Consider the following 25723-nt stretch of genomic DNA (forward strand, 5'->3'; position numbering starts at 1 on the left):
ATTCATACCTCACATATATATATATATATATATATATATATATATATATATATATATATATATATATATATATATATATATATATATATATATATATATATATATATATATATATATATATATATATACCAATTGTACGCACTCTCACAGCGATACACACATTACCTTGTACGTGTATTGTATTTGTTATTTAAATTAAATAAGATTTGGTATTTATTTATATTTTTTTTTCTTTTTCATCATATACACATTAAAATACTAAATTATTTTAACCAGCGCAATAAACTAATAAATCAATCAGTTTAATTTTAGAACCTTGAGTTTGTTTAACGTCAATTATATATATATGGAAAATGAATAAAGAGGATTAGCCATGCAGGCAAAGCAGATGATTTGTAATTAAACGTTACTATATTCATTAAAGACGAAAAAAAAAAAAATCAAATTAAAGTATTTGAGAATTAGTTAAAGTCTGTGATGTATAAAAACAACACGGTAGTATCATAAAATAATTAATTAATTACCGCGATTCAGCCTTCGTTTTTGGTGGTTTAAAAGATTTTAATTTTTTAGTCTTCTTTTGATTAGTAGTACCAGATTTTGATTGAAAAGCTTTCCAACTGTCAACGCGTGACTGTCTTGATTCTTCAAAATTTTTTTGCCATTCTTTTTCAATAGCTGCTTGTGCTTCTGCTGAAAGTTCTTCTTCACGTTTTCGTTTTCGTTGTTCTGCATCTCTCGTCGCTAATTCTCGTCTAAATACCATTAAAAATAATATCAAAATAAATATATGTATATATTATATAATTATGAATACCTTCTACGCTCCATATCAGCAAATAATTTCATCGTCATAACCCAAACAGCATGTCTATATCCTTTTTCTGATTCTTCTTCTAACATTGGTACACTACTCGTATTATCTTTTATTTCTCTTTTTAATTTTTTCTTTTTTTCCGCTATCTAAAAATAAAATTTTTTACATAATAAATTTAAAATAATAAAAATAATAATAATAATATTTTACCATGTGATCCGTACGCGCTTTAGCCTCCTCAATAACATCCATACATTTAGCTCTCGTTTCCTCATTTTCAAGCGTCTTCCACGCTTTATTTACAACTAATAAATAAAAATTTTATTAATAATTTTACAATAATAAAATACTTAATACATATTTTACTATAATTCTTACTTTCAAATGCTTGTTGAGCACGATCCGCGTCATCCTGATTTTTATCTGGATGTACCAAAATTGACATCTAAATAAACAATTGTTAATTATCGCTATATCATTTTTCCGTGGCACCGCTAAATGACCGCGAATTCTCGTAGATCTCAACGAAATAAGACTTTCTTCAGGAATAAAATTTTTTTATATCTCGCTTAGTTTTCGAGAAAAATGGATTTCGATAAAAATGCAGCTTTTTCAAAAAAGTGAAAAATTTCATAGATTTCATCATCTTTAATTTTTTTTTTATTTTTTTCCGGAAAGTACATTTAAAAAAGAAAGTTTTAGAAAAAAATCGTCTGAATTAGTCCATTTTTGAAGAAGTTACAGCTATTTGAAAAAAAAATTTATTTTGTCGAGTTCGACAAAAATTCGCAGTCGTTTGGCGGCACCACGGAAACCGTACTTCCCAATTTTGATGATAATAACAATAATAATAATACTTACACGACGATATTTTTTTTTAATTTCATCAATAACTGTGTCTGGATCTATTTGTAAAACTTCAAATGGATTTAAATTAAAGTATGATGAACCTGGACGGAGTAATCTGTCAATTTGTTGTTTAGGCGTTAAAACACTATCACGTTTTTCAATTTCTTTTACCTGTTAATAAATTAATTTATAAAATAATATAAAAAATATTAATAAATGTTATTCTCTAGGTTACTTGTCAGATAGGTATTTTTATTATAACAATATAACCTCTTAGCAAATAACCACAAATGATTAAAATTAATTGCCATGGTAACTAACTAATTAAACAGCTAAAATTAACTCACTTCAGTGTAAAAATCATTAAATTCATCTTCTTTTTTTTCCGAAAAATCATTTGATAAACTTGAGTTTTGAGCAGCCATTTTTATTATTATTATTTTTGTTAATTAAACACCGAACACACTACGTTACAAACATATGTACCTACAATGCATGTTATTATTAATATAAATACCCGACAAGTCAAGCTTGTGTGTGAGTGAATCGTGAATTGTTGGTTGGACGATGCTGTCCTCTATCGGTAAATATACAAACTAACTAAATATAATTTAAAAATATGAGTGTGAATGTAGCAGACATCAGACAAATTTAATATTACCAATAAATAGGGTATACAATTAATGAAAGAAAATTTAAAAAAAAAGCGCATTAAAAAAATTTTGAAATTGATGAGTCATTTCTTTATAAATATTATTTTTTTAATTATTTACCCTATTTATTTATAATTTCAAATTTTTCTGATGTCTGCTACATTCGCACTTGTTTAAAAATACATGTAATTCACATAAATAACATCGTCGACCGTCATTATTTTTATCATATTTTAATTTATCTTTTTATCTATTTAATAAATAATCATTTAATTATTATATATTTTTGTTTGTTTGTAAAAAAAATTTGGTTAATTCAAGTGATGAATTTATTCATTCATTAGCATACAAATTTTTAAATATTTATAATAATTAAGTAAAACGATTGGTATATACATATATCAGCATAAATTTCAAGGCCATATTGATGAGGGATCGCTTATTTATTATATTGTACTCATATATATTAATAGAGAGTAAATAAGTATGATTGAAACGGTAGCGATAGTCAAGTTTCCGTCGAAGTGATATTACAACGTATTCTACAGTAAACCAGTCGGCTGTACCATGTACATATATTATATAGGACGATCAAGCAGATAATACACACACACATATATATATATATATATATATATATATATATATATATATATATATATATATATAATAGATAAATGTTATACAGATATTAAAACTGGCGCTTGACTGGCTTAAAATCATATTAATAATTTTAAGTTAATTAAATTACTACATACATAAGTTTACTTATTTCTTTATTTTTAGTTATAATTATTACAACTTTTATCCATATATACGTATATAAGTACCACATCTAAGCAGTAATTTTAAGTATAGATTTTATTGCCTTTCTAGTATAGTAGTATGTAGTTTAAGTTAATCGAGCAGTTGTACTAAAACTGATATGACAAGATATATATATATATATATATATATTTACAAGATCCTATAAAAAAGAAAATCATGTGGTAGCCTAGTGTGTGACTTTATAATAGGTAAGTCTAGGTCTGGCGCCACATTGAGTTAGGTTTTGATTGCTATACAGGTATAGACTACACTAATACTAATACGATAAGGTATAGAGATCAAGCATATATTAGAAAGAGAGATAAAAAATTTGATAAGTTACTGAAGAGGAAGAAGAAAAATAAGATGTATATATAAATATGAAGATAGTTGATGGCGGCTGTGCCTGTGGCAGCAAGAGAGAGAGCTCGCACGCGCGCGTAATCAGAGAGTGAAATAGAAATATATTGTGTGCTCGGTATTTTTCGGGTATCTCCGCGACATTTCGTCATCATCCAACGCAAGAAACCGAGCCACCGAGCTAACGTCGCGACCAGTGCGGCCAGATCGTGGGATATTTTTACCCCCTCCTGACATTACACTCCATGCTATTTCACCACGAGAAGGGGTAAAAATATCCCACGATCTGGCAGCACTGGTCGCGACTGAAGAACGCGAGCGGGGCAGTAAGGACAGTAAGCGCCGTGCTGCTTCGCCGGCAAGCTATTCAGTAATTTTATCATTTTTTTTAAAATTATAAATAACAACTTATAATATTGTTTTTACTTTTTTTAAAAATTATATACAATAATACGACTGTACATACGAAAAATTAATAATATTCTTTATTATAAGTTTTTTAAATTTTAACTATTTATTTTAATTAAAAAATTTTTATTAATATACATCAATAATAAAAAAAATGATAATTAATAAAGAGAGTAATCGAGTATTCGTTGTCTGCTGGAATCATCATATGGTACCAGCTGATGAAGAAATAAAATTGTAGCTGTTTAGTGCACTGGCTTAGTGTACATATGTACATTAGTTTGTACAATTGTACGTAGTGTATGTACTTGAGATGCTAAGAAATTTAAGTGTGACGAAACTTAAACTCAACTGAGAAGTAGTAGAACCAGCAGTACAAATACCACCAACGACACCAGCACCAACAGTGTACCACCACCAGCACCAGTACCAGAACCAGTAGTAGTAATAGTTTATATCGTGCGTGTGTGTCGCAAATCTGTATAAGTGTATTAAACAGTGTGTGTTGGTTATATATATATTATACGCATAATTATCATTATTATTATTATCTTCATCATATGTATGTACGTTTAAAAGTACGTTCCTACGTGGATGAGTTATTTATAACTTAAATTTAGCGGTCCTTCATTCAAAAATACCACAAGGTGCCAACCGTACTCACACTCATTATACTCGTATTAAATAATAAACCAATTATTCATATTAATCATTCAATATGCGTAATTTATTTGAATTATTATTAATATAAAACGTGTTTAAAAAAATTAAAAAAAAAAAAGGAAAAGAAAAATCTATCTATCTATATATATATAGATATTTATTTAGACACAGACATACAATATTAAACGAGTTCGCAGAAGTGACGGAATATGCAAATGAGATAAATAAATTATTAAAAATTTTTTATGTGTGGCGGTTGTTGTAATGTAAAGTTGGTGAGATAACGCGTCAGCAATAGCAACAAAAAAGGCGTGACCTTGAAATTCTTTGGGAAATCTTTCGAGTTGTCGTCGTCAAGTGTTAAGTCTCGTATCCAGTGATCTTTGTGATTTTATCAGTCTCTCATCATACCATTTTTCTTTTTGTTTCTTTAAATAGAATTAAACAGACTTAAAAAAAAATTTAAAAAAACCCGTAGTATAAAAAAATTTTTATTTTTTAACTATATAAAAATTAGTTTAATGGAGTTTTTTTATTAAATAATTAATTAAAAATAATAATAATAATAATAGTAAACATAAAAGTGGTGATAAGAAATGATCGTAAAGAATAACGGCCACGTGACTACGATGCTTGGTAAACACTGTTAGACCACGTGCTCATCCCCTTTATTCCCTCTTCTTGCCTTCCCTCCCTCCCTTCTTCTCTCCCTCTTTCCAACTCAACCACCAGCTTTAGAACTACGCACTTTACTTAATTTACAGCATTACTCTAATTTTTATCTATAATAACACATAATATACATAAACAAATAATAATTATCCAAATCGTTATTATTTTAAAAATAAAAAATAAACTATAATCTAAATATGGATACGGATATAATGGATTCAATAAACGTATCCCTGTCCTCATCATCAGCATCATCAGTAACAGTGGTAGCAACAGCAGCAGCTCCTGGAGCAGGAGCAACAGTAACAGCAGCAACAACAACAGGAGCAGGACAAACAAGTACAACAGCTCAAGGCTTGTCATTTGAATTGGAGAGCGGATTTGAGCCTCAGTTACGTGCGCGATCAAACACGTGGCCTTTGCCACGGCCTGAGGGATACGTTGATACCAGTGTTATTGGTAGCGATATCAATGGTGGTAAAGATGATTCAAATGGTAATGTGTTGTTACAACAAGTTGCTCTTGGCCAAGGTGTTGGTGCTCTTATTCCTCTTAAAAAAAATTCCTCACGTCGTAACGCTTGGGGAAATTTGAGTTATGCTGATTTAATTACACAAGCTATTACAAGTGCTTCGGATAAACGGTTGACACTTTCACAGATATACGAGTGGATGGTGCAAAACGTACCGTATTTTAAGGACAAAGGTGATAGTAACAGCAGCGCTGGTTGGAAGGTCAGTATATTACTGTATACATCTAACAATAAATTATCTCTTTACATCATTCATGTATCCTATAATAATAATAATGATAGTAATAATGAAGACCATAACAATTATTATTTACAGTATTTTGTTAATTGCACTTTAACTATCATTATTGATATTCATCGATTAATCATAAATATTATCCATAGTTACTGTAATTCAATTGATAAATTCAATTTTTTTTTCTCTTGAACGAAATATTTTATTATTATATTATTATTATTTTTTTTTTTAATTATAGTTTTAAACGAATCACGTGTGAAACGATTTGAAAAATTTAATTCAATATCAAACCATTCAGTTAATTGATTGATAATAGATTAGTTTTATTGATAAAAAAAAATATGGTAACAGATTTTTTTTCTAACATTTAATATTATCATTATTTGTGAAATTTAATCAACAAATAATTTTTTTTTTCTTAATATAGTAAAAAAATTAAAATATTTTTACATTTCTAAAGAATTTAATTTGATAAACTGACACATACAAATATATAATTTAATGTTAGCTATTAAATCGATTAATTAATTAATAATGAATCACATTAAATTGTTCATATAGATAAATATTTTTTTTTGTCTTTAATGATATAATTTTTATAAATAGTTCGTTCATCTATAAAATTTTTAAAAGCTATTAAAAAATAAATTTATTAATTTTTACCGTTTTATTTCACGGTTAATAGTTATAATAAAACAAATTCTATTTAAATAATAGACTGAGTTTTTATAGTAAGTGCTTTTTTTTATATTATTAAAAATGATACCAAAATGGAATATGAAAAATAGTTTGGAAAAAGAAAAAGAAAAAAAAATAATATCTTGGCATGGTAAATAAAAAGAAAAAAATAAAAGGCAGGAAAATAAATATCTTGGTCTAATAAGTCGCATGCCAATGGCTCTGTTTTCTTGATCTGACACAGGTGACGACTTATGTCTCTCTGTACTGCGTACTGATTTTATATATATACCAATATAAATATACACAATATTTATATTCATCACCGATACACCGCATGCGGGCCTTTGCAATATTTTTTTTCATTTTTTCTATTACCCTCTACTATTCTCAAACCATAGCTCACCTGAATAATCTAAATAATCCTATATTTGGTTTTTAAAATTTCAATACAGATGAAATTAAAATACAAAATTTATATATATTGCAAAAATGAATGATTAATGTGAATATATGTGTTAATATTATTATTTTTTTTTTCTTAACAATGAGATAGCGAAGATTATTAAGTATATCAACAATGAAAAAGAGTTAAGTGCTTCTGCGCACCCACTGATCCTCAGTACATTGGTCAAGGCTATTTATCATCACAATATCTCATCATATATTTAACATATTTATTATTTTTCTATGTGACTACCGTACAGTAATATTTATAAAATATTAAGAAAATTTTTCACCAAATACTTGCTATATATTTATGATTTTTAGAGAGATCAGATTCTAACGCACATAATATGTATTCATTTTTACTACAATACAAATAAAATTAAAAAAATTATTTTTATATTTAAAGTTGAAATATTGTATCTTTCCTAAAAATAGTTAATGATATTTTAAATATTTGACAACGATAAAAATACAAGTTTTTTTTTTTGGTTTTATTATTGAGATAATCGCTTTAACAAGCAGTCAATAACAATAATAGTAATAGTAATAACAATAAATGGGGGTATATGTTATATATTATCTTATTGTATGTCTTCAAGTCTACCAATATATATATATATATATTCATTGGTTACACAAAGTATCTGTGTATTTAAAAGTTTAAAAGATAACCGGTATAACGCTATCATGAATTGCGGGACTTTAAGGCGCGGGGTTATCGCTGTGACAACTCTTGTCACGTCCTTCGAGCTTTCATACTTGTACTTATTTATCAATTTATTATTTAAAAAATTATGTAAATATTTGTATATCCGTATATATCATAACCAACTACGTCAGTCTCATCATTTAAATTTATTATTTCTTTTTCTAGTTTTTTTTTTTTTAATCTCGAAATAATTACATATACACGTATTTAAAATAATCGTTGTCATTATTTTAAGAAAAAGCTTTTTAAGCGCAATAAAATATATATTGGAGTAACTTTTAAAGGGTATATAAATATTCGAAACGCAGTTAAATCTCTTGCGATATCTTTAAGTAATTGACGCGCAAAACCACTTGCCGCAATATAATCCAAAGCGACAGTTAAACAGTCAAGGTTTAATATGCAAAGTTGATTTTTTTTTTTTTTTTTTTTTTTTTTTTTTTTTTTTTTTACACCACTTATTTTTTTTCTCATTTCTTTGAATATTCGATAATTAATACATAAATACTGATGATTATAAGATTTTAATAAATTTAATATTTGTTAACAGCAATTCAGTAACGTATTATACAATGTATAGTAAATTGAAGTGACTTAACTATTGGATTCAAAGTCCAAACACTATCTAAAACATTGTAGTCTTGCTAGTAATACCTACATATTAATGTAGTATAATAGTAAAAAGAGTTATTTATAAATTATTATTTTTTCTCTTTTAAATTATTTACGGAAAAATAATTCGTATTGTAGGTGGAATAAAATAAAAAAAAATGTAATTATGTATCCATTTCACTGATAATCATTGTGAAAAAAAATATATATATATATAATACGACACTAACACATAAAGCAACGCATTGCACGCAGTAGACGCGTCGTTACTCCGAGGTCTTTACTCAAGGTTGGACCTGACGTCAGCTCAAGCCTTCTCCGCGTAGTGCTTTGGCTGTTGCTGCTGCTGTCGTTACTGTTATTGTAGTATAGCTGCTGCTGTTAAAAGATGCCCATCATTACAAACGTCGTATCACCACGATTATATATATAGGTATAGGTTTAGGTATACATAAGATACGTGATGAGGAGAGTATGTACAATAGATACAGCCCACAATTTTAGTTTATTTTTGTATTTAGTAACATAGTGGGTATACAGTAAAATTTTTTTTTACGCATAAAAAATCAGTGCCGTACTATCTATTTTTCATCATTAATTCATAATATTTCTAAAACTCATATTGTGATAATATCTATGGTCATATAATTAATACAGTCCATAGGTTGCTCAACTTTTAAACTTTTTTAAAAGCTCCAATTGCAAACATCTTCAATATAAGAGATAATAAATAATAGTTATAATTTATTTTTCTTCTTAAGGAAATAAATTTATCAATCTTGAGTAAAAATTTTTATTTAAATAAATATCATCAAATGATATTTTTATTAACACAGATTTTTTAATCTTGTAACTTCAGCTGTTAAAATATTTTAAATCAAAGCCTTGAAAATCTTATAAGAGAAAATATAAAAATCTACCTCACTCCAATCTATAGAAAAAAAAAAAAAAAAAAAAACAAAAGAAAGGCAATAACTATAATATAACTTATTATTTATACAATTATTTAACTAATATTTTTTGTGTAGGTGTATTCTGTTGATATCTACCGTAATTTTCTTCCATTTTCAGGAAAGTTGCTTTGTTATATTCCTAAGAAGCCTGAAAATCTCCACTTTGGTATTGAGCTTGGATCCTTGTTATAAATATTCTACCATCTTGAAAATTGCTTTGTTTTTGGTGTTTTGGTTAAAATAATTTTTGGGGACACGCGTAAATATCCAACGACAAAATATCCCCGTGACAAATTATCTTTTGACAAATTATCTTTGAACAAAATATTCTCAAGATTAAATATTTTTATAACAGAATCATTTGAAAAAATTAAAAATAAAAAAAATATATTTTAACTAAAAACAATTTTCTTTTAGTTTAAAAAATATATATTACTAGCTGTCCCTCACCCGCTTCGCTGGGCTGAAATTTATGTTTAGTTATTAATAAACTATTCTTGACAAATTTTATATTTGTTATTAATTATTTTTTTTAAATGTACTTTTTTCAATATACACCTATTTATAAAATTTAATTACAATTTTAAAGTCAAACCAAATTATAATTAATTTACATAACTACATTACTAAACTAAAAAGTTATGACAATGCTTCTTTATACACTAAATTACGGGTCATACCATCTTCTGGTGCATAAATAAATAAGCTGGAAGACTCATAATCTTTAAAAATTATTAAAAACAATTATTAGAATATATTTACGAATATATGGAGTTTAGGAAATTAAATAATATTAGTTACGTGATTATCGTGAAATTTTAGTGAATGTATCCGACTCAACCGAAGAATCATAAAAGTTGAATTCCTAATAACTATACTCCTTCAGAAAGCGTAAGTACAAAATACTCAACGCCATTATTAAATTGAAACTCATACGTCTTCACTATAAATTCTTTGAAACTGTTTAGAATAATAATTTCTTAAACTTTTATTGTACCATTAATTTTCAAATCAACAAAAATTACATACTCATATAATTGATTAGCCCTGATGTACCGATGACGAATAGTAATGATATCTCGCAATTGCATTATTATAAATAATTCTTGACAGCACTCAATTTACCAAATGTCAAATCGATAAATAAACATAACCAGCAGAATTAAAAAATTTATTTTAAACAAATGATAATCGAATAGAATAAATTTAGTTACAATAAAAATTAATTATTTCTAAGTCAAAAAATATAAGTTCCGGATAAGTAATCACCAACATATCATATACTAAAACCTTCTCCGAAACACGCTGCATCTTATGATATAAGTATTATTTCGATCGGTTCAGTAGTTTTCGCAATATAATCAAACAAAAAGTCGGCTCTCCATTTATTAGTATAGATTAAATAAATATTTCATACTAATTATAATACTGTAATACGAATATTCAGAATATAAGTAACTTAAAAGTTATTCATGTAAAATTCGTGATTTTCGAAAGTTGAATTTTGGTACCATTGATTAATTTAATAGTATTGCATCACATCACCTACAGTTAAATCTATGATTTTCTTTAAAATGGTATAGTACTATTGCAAGTGCATGGGTTTATATATTTTATAATTATACACACATATAACCTGTGAAAAAAAGGCACAGTACTATTTCAAGCGTATATGTTTTTATATAATTTATATTTCCTTGAGGATATTTTATCCATGGATATTTTGTCGTAGGATATTTTATCGCGGATATTAACGCAGGTAACCTAATTTTTGTGAATAAGTTTTCATGTAAGAACAATTGCGGTAGATATCAACAGAAAACACTTACACAAACAATATCAGTTGGTATTTATCCTTCTACTCTGAAAACTGTAGATATGAGAGAATTTAAAAAAAAAGGGAAAATTTGCTAATTCAGTAATTTAGTTGAAAGCTCCCAACTAAGCCGGATATTAGTTCAGAACAAATATCTATTTTTTTCTTGAAAGTAGAGTGTATACAGAGAAAAATGCAACAGAAATGTGTGCTGGGTGGATCACTGATTTGGACGCCGATTTTTTTCTCGAAAGTAGGTCAGAAAAGAAGGTGATCCTGAAAATTTGAGCTCAATATCCCTAAATCCGGCCACTGCAGAATTTTTTGGTTATTTTCAAACATTTGTATCTCAGCTTCTATACAACTTAGAGAGCGCTCTGGTAGAGCAAGATATTTCAACTGGGTTCTTGATAAATAATCAATTTAATTTAATAAGTTTTTTTTAAAAAAATTATGTAATTATAATAAAATAGTACGAAATTCTTATTTTTTTTTTCTAAATAATTGAAAATATTAATTAAATTGCTCTTTATATTATGTAAAATCGAGTGGTTATAGTAGAATAAATATCTAGATCATTCAGAAGTATCAGTTCAACATTAACAGTTTCGTCCAGTAGCCATCGTTCGGACCCAGTCATCAGAAGATCGGCAGTTCGCGCCCAGAGTCCAGCAGAATTTTCACCGAGTTTTTTTCACATCATTTATCCTCCTTAAATAGTTAAAACGTTAATGATCATATGAATTCTATTAGGTTAATAAAAAAAAAATTTTTTTTTAATTAAATTAATTTACATGCTTGGCTGATTGCCGGCTGCCATTAATCGGCCGATAGTCGAGCGCCATTAATGGACCGTGGTCATCATTTGTATATTCAGCCGTTCATGGGCCATTAAAAATTGTCAGTGACCGGCCGTTAATCATCATACTTCGCTCGGCGATGGGCCATCCAAGGGCTGGTTTCCAAACTTTGTATGGGGCACTTTCGTCGAAAAGTAATGGATCTGCCTATATATATATATATATAGTGATTGGTAGTTCATTGCTCTGTTTTTATCGAACAATTTTTCGGTTTAAATCAATTTTTAGCTAGCTCTCTTGAAACTTTATTATCTTTTGTAATTATTAGAGAAAAAAAAATTCTTTCTATTTTACAGTTTTCCCGGAATTAAAATTCAAATCTTACCTTGTAAAAATGTTAATTTTTTTAATATATGGATAGAAATACTTAACATCTATATCTTTAAATTTTAATAATTTAAAAATATATATTTTTATTATGATGAATACTATATGGATAGTTACAACTAAAAATCCTTATTATCTTTAAAATAAATAATTCGAGTGTGAAAAGTATTTAGATTACGAAATAATATATATATACATATATAGTTATATATTCTTTTTTTAATTCCTCATTCTTATCAAATATTCGTTAGTTGTAACATTATGTTCGGTATTTGATTTAAAATTAAATGCGGAAAAAAAAAGAAAAAAAAAATGAATAAATGCACGATAGGTCAGAGTGGTTGAGGCTAATAAGTGATGAAAGAGAATTAAAAACTGACTACATAAATGATGATAGAGAGTGATATAGAGTGTATAACTTTACAGCAGCGATTTATTTGATTTATCGTGCTTGACGATACGACACAAGAGTGAGAAGGCAAGAATAAGAAAGCCAACAAGATGATATATATATATATATATATATATATATATATATATATATTTATATTTGTCCAACGTAGATGAAACTACTCTAGGAGCAATTGCGTATAACAAAGATAACGATGAGGAAAAAGAAAAAAATAATAAAAAGAGAAAGAAAGTCTAATTGAGATCAATTGCGCGCGAACTCGCAGCCAAACCCAACCTATAATGTTTCTTATGCCAATTGTTCTTTCATGGTCATTTTCTTTTTCTCTTTCTTTATTCTCCCTTTTTTTTACTATCTTCATAAATATCTATTATCAATTTATAAGCCAGATTTATTATCAAATTACCATAAGTATATATAATAACAAAAATTTTACTAAAAAGACTTTTTTTAAAAATTATTTTGCAACTTTACTTAATAAAAATAATTTACTTGATATTAATGCAATGTATTGTAATGTTAAATGACATTGCATTGAAAACTAGTGATGTAAATTAACTGGTCGATTATTATTTTTCTCTTTCGTGACATTAGAAAATTCATTAACTATTTATCATTCTGTAGTGGGATGTATAGTTAATGCAAGTTTTATTATCATTTGTCGTAGTTAATTTTTTTATATTATATATATAAATTATAAACAATTACACTGTCATATGTTGTCCATAATATATTGATTGAAACTTTCTTAATAATTGTTACAGAATTCAATTAGACACAATTTGTCATTACATAATCGATTTATGCGAGTACAGAATGAAGGTACAGGTAAATCATCATGGTGGATGATTAATCCGGATGCTAAACCTGGAAAATCAGCTCGTAGAAGGTATGTAAATTAATTTATAAATCATTCCATGCTAAATCGGATAGTTTAAAAAGTTTTAATTTTCGATTTTTTTCATTTTTTGATGTTTTGTAGTACCCATTAAAAAACTCTTCCTGGTAAATTTTGAGTTTTTTTCGATGACCCATTCGAAAGTTACTTTTTTGCACACCTCAAGCGCAAAAATGCTGAGATGCTTTAGTGATACTTCGTTTTTTTCGACTATTTCATTCACATAAAAATATTTCCACACTCTTTTAATTACACCAAATAGGTCAAATTGTATACTAGCATATAGAGAATTTATTAAGGAACAATTTGAACCTAATTTTAAGTCAATTCGTTATTTTATTAATTTAAAATGAATTATTTTAACTCAAGAAACCAGTGCTGTCAATTGTTACGTATAAAACTTCATAAGCACGATAACTCTCGATAGACACAATTAATCGGCCTAACTTTTTTTTTTTTAATCTCTTTACTTTTTATCACAAGAACTCTTATGAAAATTACTATCTAAATCCTTTTAGTTTAATTGCAATTAATTAAAAACGTAAAATTGATTATTCACGAAAAATTTAGCTGTCAATTTTCAAGTATTACAAGAGCTCAAAAATTATTGTAACTCTTAGTTAGATCCACAGAACTCTACCGTCCATCTTATGGTATTATATAAAAATTTTAATTATATATTTGAAAATTTATTTCCGAAAATTTGCAAGATTTCATGTTACTTTCAGTAATTTTGTACACTTCAGTTGCGAGGTCCGGGTAGATATCTAGTGTTAAAGACAAAAACATATATAGAAAATTTAATCCGCCGTGTAGCTAAACAAGTAGAAAAAATTTAATAATAGATATTTAAGGTGTAAGCACTTAGAACTTTGAAAAATGTAGTAGACCCTGATTCTACACAAATACCTATTTTTTTCATGTGCTTTTGGAAAAAAAAGAACAAGTTTTTCAAAATATTTTTTCTATGTGATTCTCAAGTTTTTTTTTTTTTTTTTTTTGGAAAATTTTTTATAATAAACTACATTCTTTTTCACAACTTTTAAGTCTGGTCTGATCGTGGAACTTTCATGGCTATTATTGTTTTTCGGTTTTTGAAAATTTAAAAAATTTTGGTTTCTCTATTAATCATTATGAATGCCAATTTTTGTTACTATTTATTATTTTTCTAATTCTTCTAAGTTGTTTTTACAATTTTTCACTGTAAACAGGTGTTTAAAATTAATAACTAGTCGTTAAGTCTGTTGATAACCTCACTGAGAAAAGAATTTATCAAATATTCATAAACGGCTTATTAAATATTAATAAACGTGTTTATCAATTATTGATTGGCGGTTTGTCAAACACCATAACACTTTATTTTTTTTTTTTTAATTATTTCAAAAAGCATAAAAACAATTTATTAGTTGTAACGTGTATATAAGGCAATATGTTAGATTAGAGGGTACACCACCACCACACTCATTAAGACTATATACAAATCTCACATATAAACAGTTAATAAAAGTTTATTAAATATTAATAAACTTCTACTAAATATTGATCAAGAACCTATCAAATGTTTATACCAATTTATTAATATTTAGTCGATGGAAAGATCGATATTTGAAATATGTATGAAGAATAGTATTCAATAAATACCGTCGTATATTTAATATATATAATTTATCAAATGTTAGTAAATTTTTCTCTCAGTGCAATGGTAAAAAAATAAAGGACTTTAACGACGAATTATTCATTTTAAACACCTGTTTAGAGTGAAAAATTGTAAAAACTACGTAAAAGAATCAGAAAAATAGTAAATAGTGACAAAAATTGGTATCCATAATGATTAATAGAGAAAACAAAATTTTTTAAATTTTCAAAAATCCGAAAAAAATAATAGCCATGAAATTCTCACGATCAGACTGGGCTTAAAAGTTGTGGAAGAGAGCTTAGTTTGTTATAAAATTTTCAAAAAAATCAGAGTATGCTTGCATATTTTGAAAATAAATATTCAAAGTTTAAAACTTAAAAATCACATGGAAAAATATTTTGAAAAACGTGTTCGTATTTTTTTCCAGAAGTACATGAAAAAATAAAAATAAAAAAAAAATTTCGATTTAGACCACTATCAAAGAAGTTATGAGCAAAAAACCAAACAAAGAGCAATTTTCTAACAGGTCATCGAAAAATCTCAAAATTTACCAGGAATGGTTTTTTGATGGATACTACAAAATATCCAAAAATGAAGGAATTCAAAAATTAAAATTTTTCAAACTATCCGATTTGGCATAGAATGCCCCATTATATATATATTTATTCAATGGCAAAATAATAATGATAATGTGAATGAGTATAGAGCGACATCAATGGAAACAAGTAAATTCGAAAAACGGCGAGGTCGAGTTAAGAAAAAGGTAGAGGCTCTTCGTAACGGATTACAATCCGATGCTGTAACATCGAGCCCTAGTAGTAGTGTGAGTGAAGGTCTCGATTTATTTCCTGATAGTCCTCTTCACACAAGTAGTTTTCAGCTTTCACCAGATTTTCGGTGCGTTTTCTATTTATTTATTTTTTTTATCTATAATTAATAATAATACTAGTAATAATATTTATTATTGTTGTTATTATAATAGTCCACGAGCATCGAGTAATGCATCTTCAGTAGGCCGGCTTAGTCCCATTCCTGCAGTTCTTGGAGAGCCTGACTGGACTCCAAATTATGTTTCATCTTATAGTCCAGAACAATTGGCCGGTAATCTTGCCGAAACGATGAAATTGGAATCGTATCAGATGTACCAATCTCCGGCGGGGAATCAACAACAACAGCAACAACAACAACAACAGCAACCGCCTCCACCATCTTATTTTGAAGCACAACAGTACTCAAGGAACAATCCGTTACGTTCAGCTGTATCACCTTACAATTTACCCCCACAATCCAATAATCACCTTCAACGATGTTCGATTCATCGTTTACAGGCATGCTCATGTCAAATGGTATATTTTAACTTTAAAAATATAATAATTAATTATATTTCGGTAAGATAAACTTTATTTTGTTTTTTTTATAAATATAGAATTCAAGTCCTGTATCGGGTATGTCACCGACGTATCATCAGAATGAATCACGTCCTTCTCTTGGTGCTCAACAACCTCAATGTCAGCAGCAACAACAGCAGCAGCAACAGCAACAACAGCAACAGCAACAGCAACAACAACAGCAACAATTAAAAGAACAGAAACAAGAACGAAAAGATCAGACACTATCGTCACAATCATTTCCTTATTTAATGCAGTGTCAACAACGATTACAAAACCAAAATCAAACAGTATCCGTAAATTCTAGTCCTTCAGCAGCAATTAATCTTTTAGACGGTTCTTCTTCAGATCTTTCCTGCTGTAATAACATAGATATAAATGCAGCTAGTACAATGATGGGGGAGTTAATGGGGGCTTTAAATAACAGTGCATTACTCGACGATCTTAATATTAATATTGAGGGTCTACATGGTGGATTTGATTGTAATGTTGATGAGGTAATTATTTTATTTATAGTAAAATTTAAAAAAAAAGAAAAATAAAATAATAATAATAATAATAATAATAATAATAATAGGTTATTAAACATGAACTCTCTATGGATGGTACTTTGGATTTTAATTTTCAACATGGTATCATTGATTCAGCACTTGAATCTGTTAACGATGATGACACTATTCAAGGAAATGTTATGGGTTCAAACAATACTGTCAATTCTCCAACACCTGCAAACTCATCGCCCAGTTCTGGCTACGTAAACACTAATAATCCTACAACACCTACAGCACCACCCTCCTGGGTTCACTAACAGTATATATATATATATATATATATATATATATATATATATATATATATATATGTATATATATGTATATATATATATGTATATATATATATGTATATATATATAAATCTATAATACGTAAAAACGACAAAACACTCAAGTAAGTTTAAATATATATAATATAATAACATAAAAGTCAGTAGCTCATTTTATGCTAGATTTAATTATGAAAAATTTGTCTTATGAGATAAAACTAGTGAGAGATGAAAAATGAGTAGTAGATTAAGTATAAAATGGTCTTAGGTTGTAGATGTATAAAAAGCATAAAGTTGTTGAACTAAACTCAGAACTTTATAATTCTTGTGACGCTTTTTCGGAAAATAAGATAGACGAGAGGTTGGTAAGTGGCGGTGCAACCAGAGAGCAAGGCAAGAGCAAAGGCAAAAGTACAGGCAAAAGCAAGAGCAAGGGTGAACAAGTTACAGTAGCAGTTGGGGTTGTAACATTAAGGTAGTACATTGTGGCGCCAGACATGTCTACCCTCCTATACTATATATATTTATATATCGAGAGAGAGAGAGAGAGAGAGAGAGATTTACAAAGTAGTAACTATATATATATGTTTTATAGAATGAAAGCTATTGCTGTTATTGCTGACGCTTTAACTCTTACACTTCTACACCATACGAAAAGTCTCAAACTCTTTCTTTTTCTTATTCTTATAAACTTTAATCTTAATCTTTTAATCGAATATTATCTCCATTTTTATAATTAAATTACTTATTCATTAATTATTAGTACTCTAATTTATTCATTTTATTATTATTATTATTATTATTATTATCATTGAATATATTATACAAATTTTAAATTTTTAGATAAATAAAATTAAACTATTATTTAATATAAAAAACGGATAAAAAAAAAGTTAACTGACGAAGATGAGTAAATTGAGTTGGGAAAAATTTTAAAATTGAATTCTTAAAAATTATTCTAATAGATTCACGGTTAGCATCAATTGTGGTATCGGTGGTGGTGGTGGTTAGTAAACGTCATTCACAACTCACGACTTACGGAGAAAATAAACTAAATTCAATTGAATAGACTTAACTTGGGACTTTTCGTCCCTTTATATTAATGTAAAAACAATAACTTTAAAATTTCGTTTTATTTCAAATAAATTTTGTTCATTAATAACCTGTTTTAAATAATTATGTATGGTATTATTTTTCGTTGATTCTTAAAATAAAACACGTTATTACCATTAAAAAAAAATGACATTTGATTCATGAGTCATAGAGTAACAAAGAAAAAAAAAATAATAATAATTATAAACAAATCAAGTAACAAATATTTAAGAGTTTTGATAACGCACTTCCGGTGTGTATACGTGATGTCACGTGGATGTCGTCGCTATATTACGCACCGACATGCAGACACTTGTTGCTTCTGCACTGTTATTGTGTGACTGAGTAGGATTACATACATAAAATACATACATACAAATAGCAAATAGTTATCTTTATAGAGTAAATTGTATACAATAGAATGGGGCACTGGCCAACTGTTTAGTTGCTGCAGGACAACGCGTGACTAAGTGCATATCAAGTGTATTTTCGTGGTATTTTCTTATAGTAGATTCAACTACTCGAGTATTAACAAAATAGTACTGGAATAGAATAGAATAAAACACAATAGATATATATATATATATATATATATATATATATATATATATATATATATATATATATATATATATATATATATATATATATATATATATATATATATATATATATATATATATATATATATATATATATATATATATAAGTAAATAAGGGAGAAAGGAAACAAGCAACAAGCTACATCGGGTCGAATAAGCCAAATAGTTATACTCCTCCTGCTACTGCTTTATACTATCTGTTGGCTACTCGCCTTCTTTGTTTTTTTTTTTTTTTTAAGTTAAATTTTATTATATTACTAAATCTTTTGCAAACTAATTCATTTTTATTTACATTCACTTTTAGCCGTTGGCCAAATCAATATTAATACGATTTAATTTTAAAATTGACATTCAAATTTATGACAGTTTTTTTTTATCTGTAAAAATTTACGTGTGATATCTTTTGTAGGATCCAAGTTATTTTTTTTATTTTTTTTCCCTATTTCTCGTCGCGCGAACGTTGATTTCAAGCTGGCGCCCGATGTCTGGTGCAACTAGACGACAGAAACGACGGTTGAGAGAGAGTCACTTGAGATATTTTATCGAAAACTCAGGGTGGAATGTAGGTGGAAATTTATCCTATTGTAGAGATAGTTGTGATAATCGATTACTATTTTTCTAGGTCAAAGGCTTAATTTATGATAATTTAATAAAACAAATATAAAATATTTTAGTTTTTTTTTATCATTAGTGTATAAATATTAATTTATATTTATGTATAGATATTTTATGGACATACACAACACCTTTGATCTATACACTATTATTACATTAAATATTATAAAGGAATGGAGAAATAACTTTTTGTCGGCAAAATAAGTCGTAGTAGTAAAGTTGGCGCCGATTACCCAAATTGCATTAATCTTCTAACTTAATATTATTATGTAAGTCTACTACAAATATTATTAGGTGTGAGCAATGCTGATGGCTGCATCCAAAAAGTTTATTCCCATTCTTACTTCTCTATACCTACTCACTTAATATGTATTAATATATATATATATATATATAGCTTAGCTGGTGATGTGTACTATTCAGTCCCCTATAAATTTCTCTACTCAGTGGCATCACTCCAATTATTTAATTTCTTCCATTTCCTAAATCCTTCTCAATACAATTATCCCTTCTCTACACTGAGAGTAAATTTGTTATAAAGACGATTCTTGTCTCATCCGCATCAGCAGCAGTTCTTTTTCATTTCTTTAATCTAGTCATTTATATGTCATCGCGTCGTCATATCACATAATACAATAATACTACTTCTATGACTACTGTATATACGGACCATTAAGTAAAATTTAATAAACTTTATTTATAAATATAAAATTTAATTGTTATATATATATATATATATATATATATATATATATATATATATATATATATATATATATATATATATATATATTATCTAGAAGAAAGAAAATTGATGGCTTTTGCGAATTAGTGCGAGACCGGTATAACTCATTCATGGGTAGTTAACACGAGATTGAAATTCTTTTCAGTGGTTTGCGTATTACAAATCGTAAGTTGTAAAGTTTTTGCGGCCGAATAACCCGCGTTATTCGGTAGTATCTTACTGTACTACTACAACTACAAATACAACTATTATACTGTTACGACGACGGCGACGACGACAAGTATACGACGAAGAGAAATAGAGTAGAGGAATAGATAAAATTGAAAAGTAGATATAAAGAAAAAAAAAAAGTTGTATGAAAAAGAGTGGGTAGTTTCGGTGGTGGGAGTGCCAGTACCGCATATAAGTGGAATGGGAATCATCGGAGGTGGATATAGTAGGAAGGGTAGAAAGTCAGGAAGACAAGTACGAGTGGGTACCTAGCTAGCGAGAAACTATTGCGGAAAGAAGAAGGAATAATCCAAGTGGAAGAATATGCGGCTGCAAGAAAGACCGCCCGTCCAATATTTCAACTTAGAGACGATCCTCACGAGTAGACTGTGAGCGACCACTTGAAATATCTTGTCGCCAGTGCAAAACTTTTAGACTCGGGCAAACTGAAACATGCTGACGTAACTATAAAGATGGCCGTCGCCATCCCCATCGCCAACCTATACAACTGATACTACTAATACTATACTAATACCACGTAATACCACTACTACACTTAACTACTATACAGCAGATATAGTAGATATAACATCCTTACTATTATACCGATATATGCGATGCTATACTAGTAACAGCTATCAAATGGCTAGCATTAATTCTTTTTACTTTTCCTTTACACTTTTATCTTCTTCATGGCCTACCCTACTACCTACAACCTACTATCCTTTTCGTCTTAATTTAATAACCATTTTAGATTTTTTTTTCAGCTCTTTTTTATCTTTTATATCCCTCTGGAAAACAAATTTATTAAAGATTTAAATTTATATATAATAAGATTAATCGATAATAATATAATAGGGATTAGGGGTCAGGGGTTATTAGTAAGGTGGATTATGGTTGTGTCGTAGTCCCTACTCGTATCTTATAATCCCATATCTGTCGTCTTATATATATAGTCTATACTATCGTATGATATCGGCGAATAGAACCCGTCGCCGTGTCAGCCGTCGAAAATCAGATGAACAAGCGACTAAAGTGGGGATGAGAAGGCTCGTTGGCGCCGGAAAGACGCGCCACGGCGCCACGTGCAGACCATCCCCCTTCTCTCACGCTTTTACTTTTCGGACACCCCATTCACCTACCACCCCTTTTACTCTCTCTCTTTTCTTTTTTTAACGTTAACATTCGTTAGACAAGTATGTCATACTTTTAAAATGTAATTGTGTACTTTAAACATGTTGTTATAAATTATTGTATTATACTATGATGAATTTAAATTTAAGATAGCATAATTTCTGTTTTTCTAACCATAATCTCATAAAAGATTTAGACATTATTGAATTTAGCATAAAATGAGCTACTAGTACCATTAATATACATGTATACTTCATTAATGTTACTGCACGCTACCTCTTAGAGAAAAAAATTATCAAAAAAAATTTCAACAATAGTTAGTAATTGAAATTGAAATTTCTTTTTATAAGTTTTTATATTAAAAAAATATTTTTAAAAGAACGACTTTTTTAAAAATATTGCTGTGCCAAGTGCCACATTTAAATTATTAAAAAAATCCTTCGTTAACAAAATGAAATCGTAAATTCAATTGAAAAAAATAAAAAAAAAAGTGGTAACAGCACAACAAATATTCGAACGAAATATTTGTTCGATTTATTATTATATGTTACTTTTATTTTTTTTAACTTTTTGTTTATTATTATTATTATTATTTTATTTCATACTGTCCGCATAGAAAAAATAGTTAATTTGAATTAAGAAATTTTTTTGAACTAGTAAAATAAAATTTTTTTTGCAACCAAGTAAATAATTACCTTAAAATTTTATCTTGAATCGTAAGTTTTTTTCTTTTTTGAAGCAAGATTTAATTTTTTTGAGAGGAAAAAAAAATATATATGATGTGTGAAGGAGGGAGAAGTCATCGATGTTAGATAACAGTAACGAGAGTAATGTGGTGCTCGCCACGAGATCGCGCACAGTCGCTTGTGGTGTCCCTGGTTCGAAAAATATTTCAGAGCTTTAAAAAAGTACTTTTCAGATAAAAAAAATACCATCTGGCAGCCAGAATGGAAGGTAGATTTTTCGAAAATTTTCAGCAACTTACTGACTTCTTGCTAGCTCGTGCTTAGTATAAAACGAAGGCGGCCTTTGTTCAGTATTAGGGGTCATCCATAAATTACCTCACACGTTAATGGGGAGGGGCGGTATCACCGAAATGTGACATAGTGTGACAAGGGGCATGGGGGGGGGTCAATAGTTTTGTGACGTCACATGTTAAAATTAAAAAAAAATACTAAAACGCGAAGTTTAGAACTGAATAAAAAAACTTTAAAAATTTACAAACTTGATCTATATTTATTAATAATTTAGCATTCTCGCTATGAGATTATCTAACATGCAGCGTCATTTAACTTCTAGAGCGGCGTTGTAATGCAAGTGAGACACTCGAATTCACGAGAATTTTGAATGGTAAGGGTTTAAATAGATTTAAGTAGATTATTTAATAAAAATAAGCAAAAAAATGGAAATAGCTGTTTTCTCTCGATTATTTTTAAATTCATGCATAAATTTTAAAAATGTGTGACGTCACATCAGGAGAAGGGTTATAAAAATGTGACAACCTGTGACAAGGACGGGGGCAGGGGTTTGAAAGTCCTAAAATTCATGCGACGTAATTTATGGATGGCCCCTTACTAAAGTTGCAGCCAATTTTTGAAGATCAGTTTTTCAATTCGAGAATCTTAATCCACGATTCAAGTATTGTTAGTATACTTTTATATTTATATATAAATGTACGAGCAATATTAAGTTAATAACGTATTACTAAAATCTCGGATTGATAAACTAGCTTTAAGCGAACATGGTTAGAAACGAAAATTTACACACATAACAAAATATGTATTGATAAAAACTTACACAATTCATCAAAAATCCGAGATTTATAAATTCATTAAAATTATCAAAAACGGTGCAAGCCAATATTTACTTACTTAAAAATAAAAACTTGATTATTTAAGCATGTAGGGCATTAAATTTCCTAAAAAAAATCTGGGCGTCGGTTGGCCCTGCGGGCCAGCCCCAAAACTTTCCTCTGTTTTCGACCTCAAGGAGCTCGAAAACATTAGTGTAGATATATTTTCGAGCTCGAAAATGCTATCACATGCAATTGTTTTTTTATGATCTTTTCAAGCTCTAACAAGTTACGTTTTATGCTGAAGTTTGAAAATGTAAGAATCGAAAATCATTAATGAAGCGGTTTTTAAAATTTAATTCCTGATTATGTTCAATAAAATAAGTGTATTGAGGCAGAAATCAATGTCAGGGATCAAAATCAAGATTTAAATAAGTTTTGACTCATGTAAGAAACAATAAAATATGAAATATCCGAGAAAAATATTAAAAACTACGTTTTTTCGATTTTTTTGTTGATAGTATGATTTAAACTAAGAACCAAGTTCGATGACACTATATGATCATATGGAACTATCAAAAGGATGAGTTGGTATGATTTTAGACACATTTTAGTACGTTATATTATGATTTATCCGGAAAAAATAACATAAAATGTTATTTTTTTAACTTTTCAACGCCGATATCTTTTGAACTAATCAATCAGTTTTGACTTTTAAGGTGGCGATCGGCGCGTTTTATTGAGTTCTAGAGCTGATTAAAATTTGAAATCGATCGCGTCAGTCGTTTCGAAAATATCGACGTATTTCATTGAGTTCTAACGCTGATTAGATTTTGGAATTGTTTAGTTAAGTTATTTCAAAGATATTCGCAAATAACTGTTTTTTACCATTTCTTTCTCCCGCGATATCTCTTGAACAAATTAACCGATTGAGATGGCTAAGGTGGCAATCGACGCGCTTTATCAAATTCTAGGGCTGATTAGATTTTGAAGTCGATCGTTTGAGTCGTTTCTGAGAAATCACTGAAAAACAAAAAAAAATTATTTTTTTCGTAATTCGGAAATATTTTCGAGTCTACTTGATCAAATGATCTAAAATTTTCAGGAAAGTTGATGGCCAACAAGCTCTGTCGATTGCCGCCTCAACCATCCAAATCGATTCATTAGTTAAAAAGTTACAAAGAGTTTACACACACACACACACACACACACACACACACACACACACACACACACACACACACACACACACACACACACACACACACACACACACACACACACACACACACACACACACACACACACACACACACACACACACACACACACACACACACACACACACACACACACATTCGGATATCATTCTGAAAATAGTCGGAATAGCTTCCTAGGACCTCAAAACGTCGACATCTGATGAAAGCTCGATTTTCGAAAATCGGGATGAAACCAATAACTTACCGAATTTTTGAAAATTTACAATTTTCTTAGTGGAAAGTTAAAAACTCCTTGGATACCGCCAGTGTAAATGCGGTGGTATTGACTTGGAGTATACTACGCTTGGAGTATTAACTTTGAAAAGCTTATAAAACACAAGAAATCTCAGTTCTTTATGAAAATTAATAAAAAATATCATTTATTAACAAGTATAAAATAAGAAAACGAAATATTAAATTGATGGAACTATTAGATACAGTACTATATATTATTATATTATTGTCAAATACCAATTATATATGTTACTATTCGTAAAAAGTCCACGTATAAAAATTAGAAAAAAAATTTTATTAAATATAAAAAAATTTAATGAATATTATCAGGATAGAATTTCAATTTTGCTATGTATTTATTTATGTTATACGTTATTTATTTAAAAACTACACAATTAAACTTCCGCCATTTCAATCACCAATAATTTAATAAATTAATAAAAATACTGATTAATTGTAGTGATCGAGTAAGTAAAAATA

At 28.3% G+C, this 25723-nt stretch overlaps 2 protein-coding genes across 2 annotated transcripts; one reads left to right on the forward strand and one right to left on the reverse strand.

Moving 5' to 3' along the window:
- Positions 1-108: 108 nt before the first annotated feature.
- Positions 109-2205, reverse strand: LOC103576111 (dnaJ homolog subfamily C member 8). The gene is made up of 6 exons (XM_014440338.2): positions 2014-2205; positions 1679-1837; positions 1196-1262; positions 1028-1122; positions 818-963; positions 109-755 (listed from the first exon to the last, which is right to left on the reverse strand). Exons 1-6 carry the CDS (start codon positions 2089-2091, stop codon positions 521-523), a joined length of 780 nt encoding a protein of 259 aa, XP_014295824.1. The 5' UTR covers positions 2092-2205; the 3' UTR covers positions 109-520.
- Positions 2206-3811: 1606 nt separating this feature from the next.
- LOC103576110 (forkhead box protein O) lies at positions 3812-17685 on the forward strand. The gene is made up of 6 exons (XM_008556154.3): positions 3812-5963; positions 13581-13705; positions 16056-16247; positions 16333-16696; positions 16777-17235; positions 17316-17685. Exons 1-6 carry the CDS (start codon positions 5427-5429, stop codon positions 17544-17546), a joined length of 1908 nt encoding a protein of 635 aa, XP_008554376.1. The 5' UTR covers positions 3812-5426; the 3' UTR covers positions 17547-17685.
- Positions 17686-25723: the final 8038 nt, after the last annotated feature.

The sequence above is a fragment of the Microplitis demolitor genome, chromosome 4 (genome assembly GCF_026212275.2).
Source record: "Microplitis demolitor isolate Queensland-Clemson2020A chromosome 4, iyMicDemo2.1a, whole genome shotgun sequence".
NCBI lineage: Eukaryota > Metazoa > Arthropoda > Insecta > Hymenoptera > Braconidae > Microplitis > Microplitis demolitor.

Excerpts from the sequence above, each read along its gene's own strand:
- LOC103576111 (XM_014440338.2), bottom strand. The coding sequence starts at position 2,091 with ATGGCTGCTCAAAACTCAAGTTTATCAAATGATTTTTCGGAAAAAAAA. Across the intron at positions 964-1,027 it reads AAGCGCGTACGGATCACATG|ATAGCGGAAAAAAAGAAAAA; the intron begins GTAAAATATTAT and ends TTTTATTTTTAG. Across the intron at positions 756-817 it reads GCTGATATGGAGCGTAGAAG|ACGAGAATTAGCGACGAGAG; the intron begins GTATTCATAATT and ends AATGGTATTTAG.
- LOC103576110 (XM_008556154.3), top strand. The coding sequence starts at position 5,427 with ATGGATACGGATATAATGGATTCAATAAACGTATCCCTGTCCTCATCA. Across the intron at positions 16,248-16,332 it reads CAGCTTTCACCAGATTTTCG|TCCACGAGCATCGAGTAATG; the intron begins GTGCGTTTTCTA and ends TTATTATAATAG. Across the intron at positions 17,236-17,315 it reads TTGATTGTAATGTTGATGAG|GTTATTAAACATGAACTCTC; the intron begins GTAATTATTTTA and ends TAATAATAATAG.